This window comes from Neoarius graeffei, chromosome 2, assembly GCF_027579695.1.
Source record: "Neoarius graeffei isolate fNeoGra1 chromosome 2, fNeoGra1.pri, whole genome shotgun sequence".
Taxonomy (NCBI): Eukaryota; Metazoa; Chordata; class Actinopteri; order Siluriformes; family Ariidae; genus Neoarius; species Neoarius graeffei.
The window spans coordinates 94,755,583-94,767,613 of NC_083570.1; the positions used below are offsets into that span (position 1 = coordinate 94,755,583).

Below are 12,031 nucleotides of genomic sequence, written 5' to 3' on the forward strand. Positions count from 1 at the left end.
ATGGGTCTGTCTCAGAAACTGGATACTGTTGAATGGTGATGTTGGTTTTAATTTGAAATAAAATGATGAAAGAAATAATACAGATAAAACTAAATCTTTGATGTGAATACTCTATTCAGAATTTGGCAAAAATTCTGCAAATTTGTGGAAAAATGGCGGCTTGATCTGGGACATGATAAATGGTTGACTACATCGCGTTCCCTTAAAAAGGTTGCAGTCCACTGAAAAGTCTACAGTTATCACTAATTGCATTTTAAGTTGTAACTTTATCCACCTAAGGATTGGTGCGCTCACAGAATAATCATAACCGTAATAAAACATCATGCAAAATATTTCATCACTGTCATAACTCCATTTTCCGCAAACCCAAAACCAATACGATCGTGTGTTTTGATCTAAACGGAAAGCCTCAGGGTCAAGGTCACGACCTCACCAAAAGTAGGAACTTAAAATTACTACACCATATAAACATTTAGTTATAAATCTGCGATTTTGTTTAAAACGAAAGCTGAAAGTTAGGTATAGAATGTGTTTCTTACAGAATGTTACGATGGTAGCTGGTCCTGTATGAATTTCTGAGCTATAAAATGAGTCGTGGTCTATTTTTTACCGTAGCGTGTTATTTGTGTGCGGGGAAGGACACACATTAACAATTTGCATGTGTAGAATGGAATTTTCCACTCCAACAGTTAGAAGTTGATCGTGCTTCCATTCGCGGTCTTTCTGTTACACGGGTGATCTGTTCGGACGTTATCACTGAAAAGGTGAGTTTTGACAGTTTTATTTTGTTTTAGTCTTGCAGTATAAGGCAATAGAATGTTTCTTTTCCATCGTTCATATTTTGTACTGTTTGCGTATTTTTGGCCAATATTTTGCAACCATGGGCAATTTTGATAGAATCTATGGCCAGTCATTTTGCCCCGCCCCCGCCTCGCGCTCCATCCGGTGCGGTAGTGACGTCCCGTTGCTCGCGCGCCGCAGCAGAGACCCGCGCGACCTTCAGCCGGTACAGTCGCTGTTCTTTTACCACCGCCGTTATTCTCATCTTTCCGGTGTGTTCTGGATTTTTCCATCGTGTCCTATTTCGCCAGATCAAATACCCAAACTGTATCATATTATTCATATTTAAGTGAATAATCAATTCAGTCATCATAACTTGGCATTTTTAACCCAAGCAATCAAAAAGAGGAAATTTGTTCAATATTTTCACTCATCTGTGAAGGAGGGGCTTTAATTCTTCATGATGGAGTTATTTTATATGAAAATCAAATTTACAAAAGCATTTGAATTGTAATCAAATGTTCCACAGTGGAGGCCAGATAAAGCAAGATACTATCTTTATTCTTATTAAACATGACAAAAGAAACATTGAGTGTTCGGTAAATGCAAAAAAAAAAAAGTAAAATTATAAAATTTATTTTTTGACCATAATGTCCCAAATGAGAGACCAGTTTCTGAGACAGACCCGTATATTAAACGTGTACATGTATAAACCCAACAAAATTAAAATTACAATATTAATGCATATTTTTATTATTATTTATTATTATTATACATACTCTCTTCATATTAGCATTTCTAAAGGCCAACGCTAGCTTACCCGCAAGTTGTTGCTGACAGCGGTGGCAGTGAAGTCGCCTTCCAGCCGCTGTAGCGTTCATCAGTAGTACATACCAACGACTGAGAAACTAAGATTCCTGTCTCTGGACTTTTCTTCCACACACGCTTGCCACAGAATTTTTCCCCTCAGACTTAAGTATTCATTTCCCTTTATAATTTACTTCGTTACTTTTAAAATCAACATCAATAGCTACACACAACGGTGCGACCTGGCAGCCAAAATTCTCTCAATCTTCCGCTTTTAATGAAGCAAACCTCTCAGCCATGTTTGTTTACAAACTCTCACAGTCACTCACTAGCACGCAAGTTTTACATCTCCGACGTGTCTCTTTTCCAGTTTTTCAGTGTCCATTGGTATGTTTTTTTTTTTTTTTTTCCCTCTCTTTGTAAATATGCGTGAAGAATATATAATGAAGTTTTGGTAGCCTTTCGGGTGTTCAGCGCATCTTTAATTTCAGTTTCTTGAGTGCTTCAACCGAGCACTGGATTAGCCTCGTCTTCTCTCATTCCCGGCCGACAAAGCAATGACTGTGCGCATGCTCAGCAGAAAAGTTTTGTCATGAGCTCCAATGTGTGACGTCGTGTTGTCTTGACCCTCTGCAATATTATAACAATATCGCACGCTCGTTCTCTATTGGGGAGAGCAGCGTAATACATGGAGCATAGAAGACACGTTTTTATTCCATGGAAAGCGTCCCGTATGTATAATAAGGTTTATATCCCTCATCAAAAAATTCCGAACTAAGTGTTAAGATGGAATCTCGGCATAAAGTCGCTGGAGGCAGCCATGTTTGTTGTTTACGTCGGCGTGAGCTTCGACCTGCGCGTGTGCAGTGTACCATGTTATCGCCTGCCTCGCTAAGTATGATCATGATGCGTAGATCTACACATACAGAAATGCTCACGGAGCCACAGCTGCGACTCGAGTCGGTCGTACAGCCTGAAATTATGATGTCAGTTCATGCATCCAGAATACACCATGACTGACTCACACCATATCCATTTTTTTTGGCATATACGAGATACTGTACATTGCTTAATTAATGGTGGAACTATTTTATGTCACGTGAGCTATCCATGGCCAATCCCCGCATGGGAATTTTTTGATGAGGGATATAATAAAATGTATTTTCATGGTAGCCGTGGGGTCTAAAAAGTCTTAAATTTAATATTCCAAAATTAAGGCCTTAAAAAGTCTTAAATTGCTTTGCCCAAGTCTTAAAGTGCCATTCCACCATTGGATGTATTCTTTGGCATAAAATACAATATATTTTGACAACATATATAAATGGTATCACTAGATAGAGAAATCTTTTAGCTTCAAAATGATATATCAAACATAATTTTTTGACAACGACAAGTATATCAGTTTTGCGACCAAAGTCACCTACCCTTTTAATTTCCGCGCGTGATGTCATCGGCAGGTTCCCCTTCTTGTGTACCGTGTGACGTGGCACATATCAGCAATGGCGGATAGAACGCGATAAAAATAATACCAATAAATCTAGCTAATACCAATAAATCTAGCTAACTGAAAGATTAACTCAATTTTTCGCAATTTTTTTGGCCCCCATATACGAGGAGAAATGACTCTCTCACTTTGGGGTTTCCTGGTCTAAAAATGGACCGACACGTGGTACACAAGAAGGGGAACCTGCCGATGACATCACGTTTCACTACCGCGCGGAAATTAAAAGGGTAGGTGACTTTGGTCGCAAAATTAATATACTTGTCGTTGTCAAAAAATTATGTTTGATGTATCATTTTGAAGCTAAAAGATTTCTCTGTCTAGTCATGTTGTCATAAAATATATTGTATTTTATGCCAAAGAATACATCCAATGGTGGAATGGCACTTGAAGTTTTTAAACAAAGGTCTTAAATTTACTCGTACTATTCTACAATGTGAAAACGTGGGTTTTGCGTAACATCAGTGAATTTCTTGGAGTATGCGCAAAGAAAGAAACAATATTGATACATTTTCGCACCGGCGCAATCGTCGGAGTCCGTGGTGGAGAGGAGACTCTGCGAATCGCAGCATGGGGAAGTGTCGTTTTAATCAGCAGTGGCTTTCAGATGAAAGATATCGTGATTGGGTGAGGGAGGTTCCTGGAAGCGACGTTGAAGCAAGATGCTGTGTTTGTCAAGACCTTCAAGTTGTCCACTATAGGTCATTTCGCTTTAGAGTCTCACATGAAGAGCTCAAAGCACATTGCATCTGCCCTCCACCGCCACCCCATCGCTCAGTTCTGCACAGTTCAATCTGCGAATGCACCTGGAGTTGGCACGAGCACCGCTGTCGAACGCCAGCAGCATCAGCCAAGCCAGACATCATCGGCAAGGCTAGCAACAACACAAGGGCCGAGCAGTGGCATGATGGGTGTCGGTGGAACCCCGACACTTCGGGCAGAGGTGCTCTGGATTTTCAAAACAATTACGGAACACCACTCGGACAGCTCGAATGAGGGCATAAGCGAACTCTTTAAGGCTGTGTTCCCAGACTCGGAAGTCGCTACAACATTCTCCTGTGGAAAAAACAAAACGTCTTGCATAACAAAATTCGGTCTTGCTTGTCTTGAATGTGAAGATTCGACAAGCAATGCACATAATGACTTTTAAGTATATAACTTTTATAATAAGTATTTTTACTTGAAACATTTGTCATTATCGGGAATTTGATCTGGTGTTCTACGACTGCATAATGGGTGCGATGTAGGTCTTAATTCTCATTTAAGTGGTCTTAAAAAGGTCTTAAATTTATGGTGGTCAAACCTGGGGAAACCCTGATTTTTCTTTGTTAAACAAAAGCAGTTTGTGTTTAAAAATATCTGTTCTTAGCTTTAGTGTCTAAAAAGATAAAGAGGCTTGTGTTCGACATAATCTAATCGGCTCAGGAAGCTGAACTGGAGGTAGCAGAGCTGAAGATGTTGAGGTTCTCATCGGGATAAAGTTGGACAGGATTAGAAATGAGAATGTTGGAGAGACGGGACATGTAGGACGGCTTGAAGACACGGCGAGATTGAGCTGGTTCGGACACGTACAGAGGAGAGATCCAAGGTACACTGGGAAAAGAATGCTGGAGATGGAGTTGCTAGGTAGACAGGAAAAAGGAAGCGCAAAGATGAGACTTCTGGATGTGGTGAAGGAGGACATGAGGACGTTTGGTGCAAACATCTACCATCCAAGTCGATGTGCATTAGCTGTTGCGAAAGGAACGATAAAGTATTAGGACGAGCACATTAATATCAACTTGCATACGCAACCATTCTCTGGAAGACGACAGCCGTGCTGTTATAGAAATCGTATACGCGCCTTCTGGTTTGGTAATTAAACCCTGCTGTGGTAAAACTTGAATTATTGCACTGTGTGTTTTCATGACAGAAACACTGATCCTGCCCAGAATCCCTGACCTGAGTCACCGGTTCTTTCTGCCAGACCAGCCACGTTTCGCTGGCTGAGAACCAGCCGTCTTGCAGTGAAAAGACTTCAAATTAGTGATGTTGAGAATTCACTGTTTAACCGGTTTAATACCATCAGTTAAACGGTTAATTAAAAAAGTTTGCAGTGTGGTGAACACAGAGGGAGTAAAAGACATCTAGGACAGGGCCTAACGTTACAGCCTGTCAACTCATGGGGGCGTATCGACACGTGCAACCAACACTGGTGCCTTCAGGCAAAAGCCATGTTTGCAGCCTGAGCGAAATGAAACGAGTCGAAAGTAGTCGTGTCTGAGACCATTTCAACTGAAAGGACGACGAGGTTATATACAAGCTGTGTTGAGATATCACAGATGCAATGCAGCACCACTCGCAAAGTAAACATCCATAAGCATTGCGTGATGGAGGACAACACACTTTGCCCTCCATGTCAGCCGGGAGAAAGCGTGATCCCCAGCAGCCGAAGGAGATAACTTGGAGAATTTGTTTAATGGTGGAGGAAAGGCCTTTTGCCCATTCGTGTGGTCTCTGGAGAGGGTTTTCAGGAGCATACCAGGGACATCGGTGCCATCCGAGTGTGTATTCTCTGCCACCAGTCTCGCAGTACGTAGACCGCGCACAAGATTAACCCCAAAGCATGTCAGCTTGATATTATTTGTGAACAGAAATCAGTAAACGAGTTGTCTGGGTTGAATGGCACAACTTTCCGTTTTGTTAAAACGATGGCTGTTGATCATGATTTGAATGAATATACCCGATAGCAGAGCAGGTTTTTGTTACAGCGCTGTCTGTGCTTATACATTAGAAAGTGTGCCCACTTGCTGTTCATTTTAATAGACCTAAGTTTTATAATAATTTCCGAGGCTGGAGGATTAAAAGTTTTTCATTCTGCTAACCCTCTGGGGTCTGAGGGTATTTTCTGGCACTCTAATGATTTTGGTATGCTCTGATTTTGTCAATTTCAACAAATCTAAGCACCATTTTCAAATTCGTATAACTTTCGTATTCAGCAAAATTTCAGCTACAATAATATCCATGTCGTCTGTATGTCATGATTATTACTTTTAAAACGTAACAGATAAATGAAAATGTTGTAAAAAGCAGTTCCTGTGTTGGAGTGTGTGTGTGTGTGGGGGGGAATCATGACCTTCCTTATTGTGACAAACCGTTTTGGTCATTTGAGGTGATTTCTGTTAACTCTGAGGAATGGATCAAGCACAAACTTAAATCTGCTCCATTGATTTGGACAAGTAACTGGCCATCAAAAAAATGTATGTCCTATTGTTTTGGGATAAAGGTTTGGTGGTGGGAGGGGTATTTAATGAGAAGGGTAAAAATTTCTATTCCACTCGATGAGAAGAGTGAAAACCCTTCCCACTGCCAACTCTTAATCCCATCAGGTCAAGTCACAATGGGTAAGGTCATGTTTTTCACACATTCCAACAGTTCTAAAACTGATTTTTATGGCACTTTCATTTATCTGGTATTTGACTTTATTTTGGTGTGTCAAGTCAAGTTTATTTGTATAGCGCGTTTAACAATAAACATTGTTGCAAAGCAGCTTTACAGAATTTGAACGACTTAAAATATGAGCTAATTTTATCCCTAATCTATCCCTAATGAGCAAGCCTGTGGCGACGGTGGCAAGGAAAAACTCCCTCAGATGACATGAGGAAGAAACCTCGAGAGGAACCAGACTCAAAAGGGAACCCATCCTCATCCGGGCAACAACAGACAGCATGACTTTAACAGTCCTAACGTAAAGTCAGCTTCGTTGATGCGATAAACGCCCCACCGACAGAAACCCGAGTGCAAAACCGTTCACAACAACCGCAGTCCCAAAGTCAGCAAGTCAACTGCAGTCCCCAGCCACAAAAGCACCACTGCAAGAGTCCAGAGCGTCCTCCAGGTGCGAGCCCCAACTGTCCACATGGGGCCGTCCTCTGCAGGAGCGATGTGATGAGACTCCAACCAGACACAGGGCACCAGGACGGATCAGGCAGGTCCGAGGAGCAGAAGAGGTCAGGATCTCGATCCCAGGACCGACATGTAACTCAGAGGGACAGATTTTGGGGGGGGGGGGGGGAGAAAACACAGGTTGTTAGGTATGCCCAATGTCACTTGAATAAGTAGGAACAGTATACATTTTGCGCTGAGTGCAAGCAGGGACTCCGGCAACTAACTATGACAGCATAACTAAAAGGGGAGAGCCAGAAGGTAACACAGGCATGAGGGAGCCCCGGGACATAAAGCAGCAGCCACTACACCGTCAACAAACTCGAGTGAGCAAGCGAGTGGGGACTGACAGCATCCATACATCCCAGTTTACCAAAACACTATCTGAGGACCCTCCAGATCTACTCCTTTACCTCATAAACACCATTAACAAAAGGCTTGACGAAACAGATATGTTTTCAGCCTAGACTTAAACGCTGAGACTGTGTCTGATTCCCGAACAGTGACTCTATTTGACTCTATTCAGTGTGTCTTGAAATTAACTCTTGTACTATTTTACTCCGTCACAACCAACTCTGTTACACAATTACTCGAATTGTGCTCCAACTCCAAATTTTACTCTCTAAACTCAAAATAGAGCAAAATTAACTACTTTTTGAGGGAAATACATTAAACTGTGGAAAAACTGCTCAGTCATGTTTCCTGTGTATGCACTACAGCACATGCATATCAGCCGACCTGCTCATCAGAAATGGAAGAAATATTTACACTTACTCAAGTTGATCTTCAGCCGGATCAAGTCGAAGTTGAGGGGGGAAAAAGTGGCACCGCTCATCAGTGTTGCAGTTCTCAAGATCGAATTGAATCGCTGTCCTGAATCATCCGAAGCGCATAAAATCCGTATGCCATCTCGAAACAAGTTTTACCTCCAAATAGCCTGAGCTATGTCTGACAGATTTTATCCTGTTTACGGTGAGCGTTCTCGCCGCGAAAGAGAAACCAATCAAAACGGAAAGAGTGAAAGTGATTTAACGTGGCGTTACCATGTGAATAGTTTTTTTTTTTTTTTTTTTTTTTTTAAATATGAATGTGCAAGTGGGTGCTCAGCGCTCCAACTCCGGTGTGACTGAGGAAGGGGACAAGTTTTATGTTTTCATCTAATTTAGATAATTTAAAAACTAATTATTATTTGGCAGTGGGCAAATGGGGAAAGTGTCAAGTATAAAGTTTGTCAATATGTTTATCATGCTTGTATAATAAACTTGAAGACATTTCTTGAAATACATGACCTCCTCATTCTAAACCTGTCGAGCTTCGCCGGCGAAACTCTCTACCCCAAAGGGTTAATTTGTTTTGTTCATTGCAAAGTCTGGCGATGTCTTGCTACATCAGTTGTGAATTGTTTGCGCTTGGGGGTGGGGGATAAAGCACTTGTAATTTCTAAAGCATTTTTTTGTATTGGTGCCACGGTTACTCATCCATTCTAAGTAGGTCTATAAATATATGGGTCCGTCTCAGAAACTGGTCTCTCATTTGGGACATTATGGTCAAAAAATAAATTTTGTAATTTTTTTTTTTTTTTTTTGCATTTGCCTAACACCTCAATGTTTCTTTTGTCATGTTTAATAAGAATAAAGATAGCATCTTGCTTTATCTGGCCTCCACTGTGGAAAATTTTTGGGTTACAATTCAAATGCTTTTGTAAAATTGATTTATATATAAAATAACTGCATCATGAAGAATTAAAGCCCCTCCTTCACAGATGAGTGAAAATATTGAATAAATTTCCTCTTTTTGATTGCTTGGGTTAAAAATGCCAAGTTATGACGACTGAATTGATCTCATCTCATTATCTCTAGCCGCTTTATCCTGTTCTACAGGGTCGCAGGCAAGCTGGAGCCTATCCCAGCTGACTACGGGCGAAAGGCGGGGTACACCCTGGACAAGTCGCCAGGTCATCACAGGGCTGACACATAGACACAGACAACCATTCACACTCACATTCACACCTACGCTCAATTTAGAGTCACCAGTTAACCTAACCTGCATGTCTTTGGACTGTGGAGGAAACCGGAGCACCCGGAGGAAACCCACGCGGACACGGGGAGAACATGCAAACTCTGCACAGAAAGGCCCTCGCCGGCCACGGGGCTCGAACCCGGACCTTCTTGCTGTGAGGTGACAGCGCTAACCACTACACCACTGTGGCGCCCGACTGAATTGACTTATTCGCTTAAATATGAATAATATGATACAGTTTGGGTGTTTGATCTGGCGAAATAGGACACGATGGAAAAATCCAGAACACACCGGAAAGATGAGAATAACGGCGGTGGTAAAAGGACAGCGACTGTACCGGCTGAAGGTCGCGCGGGTCTCTGCTGCAGCGCGCGAGCAACGGGACGTCACTACCGCACCGGACGGAGTGCGAGGCGGGGGCGGGGCAAAATGACTGGCTGTAGATTCTATCAAAAGTTGGATCTAAATTGACCATGGTCGCAAAATATTGGCCAAAAATACACAAACACTACGAAATATGAAAGTAAGATGAAAAAGAAACATTCTATTGCTTTATACTGCAAGACTAAAACAAAATAAAACTGTCAAACTCACCTTTTCAGTGATAACGCCGGAACAGATCACCCGCGTAACAGAAAGACCGCGAATGGAAGCACGATCAACTTCTAACTGTTGGAGTGGAAAATTCCACTCTACACATGCAAATTGTTAATGTGTGTCCTTCCCCGCACACAAATAACACACTGCAGTAAAAAATAGACCACAGCTCATTTTATAGCTCAGAAATTCATACAAGACCAGATACCATCATAACATTCTGTAACATATGCAGAAAATGGAGTTATGACGGTGATGAAATATTTTGCATGATGTTTTATTACGGTTATGATTATTCTGTGAGCGCACCAATCCTTAGGTGGATAAAGTTACAACTTAAAATACAATTAGTGATGACTGTAGACTTTTCAGTGGACTACAACCTTTTTAAGGGAATGCGATGTAGTCCACCGTTTATCATGTCCCAGATCAAGCTGCCATTTTTCCACAAATTTGCACAATTTTTGCCAAATTCTGAATAGAGTATTCACATCAAAGATTTAGTTTTATCTGTATTATTTCTTTCAGGATTTTTCAAATTAAAACCAACATCACCATTCAAAACTGTATAGTTTATTGACTGAATATATTTAGTGGGGTTCCCCCACGGTACCCAGTTTCTGAGACAGACCCATATATATATATATATATATATATATATATATATATATATATATATATATATATATATAAAATAAAATTTTTATCGTTGGTTAAGGGGTGACAAAAAACCAGACATCATGACTTCAAATCTAGATCAGTTACCCGTTCTTGAATTCGCACATGAGGTACCTTGTTGGAGGAAAAAGTGACACCAGGCTGAAGTTTTTTTTTTTTTTTTTTAATTTTAAAATTGCCTTTATTTTTTTTTCTATGCTGTCCCTTTTGAATTCTACAGGTCCCCATCTTCAGTAAGAAAGAAGAGGTTTTTGGATATCTCGCCAAATACCTGGTCCCGGTCATGCGTTCTGCCTGGATGATCAAAATGACGTGTGCGTATCATGCAGCGATAACTGAAACTAAAGTCAAGAAGAGGCACGTCATTGACCCATGCATAGGTAAACGTGTGCTTACGTTGTGCGCGTTAGCATTTCGCAGCACTTTCGCTGTCGTGCTCAGTGATCTGAAGGTGTCTGAATTTCATCACGTATCTGCAGAATGGACTCAGATCATTACAAAGTACCTGTGCGAGCAGCTGCAGAAGGTGGCCGAGTTTTACCGGCAGTCTCCCAGCCAGGGCTGCGGCTCTCCTCTACCTCCTCCTCCGGCCGACGTGGAGACGGCGATGAAGCAGTGGGAGTACAACGAGAAACTGGCCATGTTCATGTTTCAGGTGAGTCGAGCTGTTCTCGGTCGACAGCGTGGTCCGGTTTCCTTCAGCTCATGTACAAGACCGTGATTGTCTTCAGGTTTCACGGAACTCTGTGTTACCTGACAAGGGTCAGTACTTTTATAGCCATATCGTGTGTGTGTGTTGTGTTTGAAGGAAAAGGCTAACTTGGGAGCCTGATACATGCATGCATTCGTGTTTTGCAGGATGGCATGTTGGACAGACATGAGTTCTTGACGTGGGTCCTGGAATGCTTTGAAAAGATTCGTCCAGGAGAGGACGAGCTCCTGAAGTTGCTGCTGCCGCTCCTTCTACAGGTCGGTCAGTGGAGCATCGCGCTTCGCTGTGTAATTATTGACGCGTACGCTGTCGGCATTTTTTCACTCAGGGTACACGTTTGGAGAAATAACGTTATGCAGGTGTATTTAAAAAAAAAAGTGTCAAGTTTCTTGTATTAAACTTACGTTTACATTAGTGCAGGGGTTTTCAAAGTGTGGGAGAGTCAGCCCCCCCCTCAGAGAGTAAATAAACAACAGCGCCCCCTCACAATTTTTGTTGCTATATTTAATGTTCCATTCGTATTTAAAAAAAAAAATGGTTGTTGTACACATTTTTATTTTTTCTTTTACACATTTTAAACATCTGTGCTTTTTACAACATCTTTTTTTACACATTTTAATCATCCCATAGCATCGTTAGCTAGCGCCTCTTGGCAGACAACACACTGTGGCAGTGGAGCATCTAAAGATCCAGTCCATGAAAATCCAAACTTTAAATAATCGTGGTCATACTTCCTTCTTTTTTCACCCCCCCCCCCCCCCCCCCCCCCCCAGGATTCCGCGGGCCTTTTTTGTGATTATTGTGGGCTAAAATGTCTGATGTTGCGGGGTTTTCCAAAAAATTGCGATGAAGGTTGCGGTGTTTTTTAGGTTTTTGTTGCGATTACATTGCAGGAGGAAGTGAAAGTTGCGAGAAATTGTTGTGATTTTCTCTTTTTGTGATTAAAATTGAGTGATATGTTAAATATTAAGTTATTACTGAAAAACTATTGATTAAAAAAACAGACACTGAGA

At 41.5% G+C, this 12,031-nt stretch overlaps 1 protein-coding gene across 4 annotated transcripts in view; it reads left to right on the forward strand.

Moving 5' to 3' along the window:
- Positions 1 to 12,031, forward strand: part of med12 (mediator complex subunit 12) — a 178,759-nt gene that overhangs the window by 20,207 nt on the left and 146,521 nt on the right. For all 4 annotated transcript variants that reach the window (XM_060915213.1, XM_060915214.1, XM_060915215.1 and 1 more), the window contains exons 4-6: positions 10,527 to 10,686; positions 10,786 to 10,961; positions 11,165 to 11,275. In XM_060915213.1, coding sequence (XP_060771196.1) covers positions 10,527 to 10,686; positions 10,786 to 10,961; positions 11,165 to 11,275 — 447 coding nt within the window. The remainder of the gene's footprint in view (positions 1 to 10,526; positions 10,687 to 10,785; positions 10,962 to 11,164; positions 11,276 to 12,031) is intronic.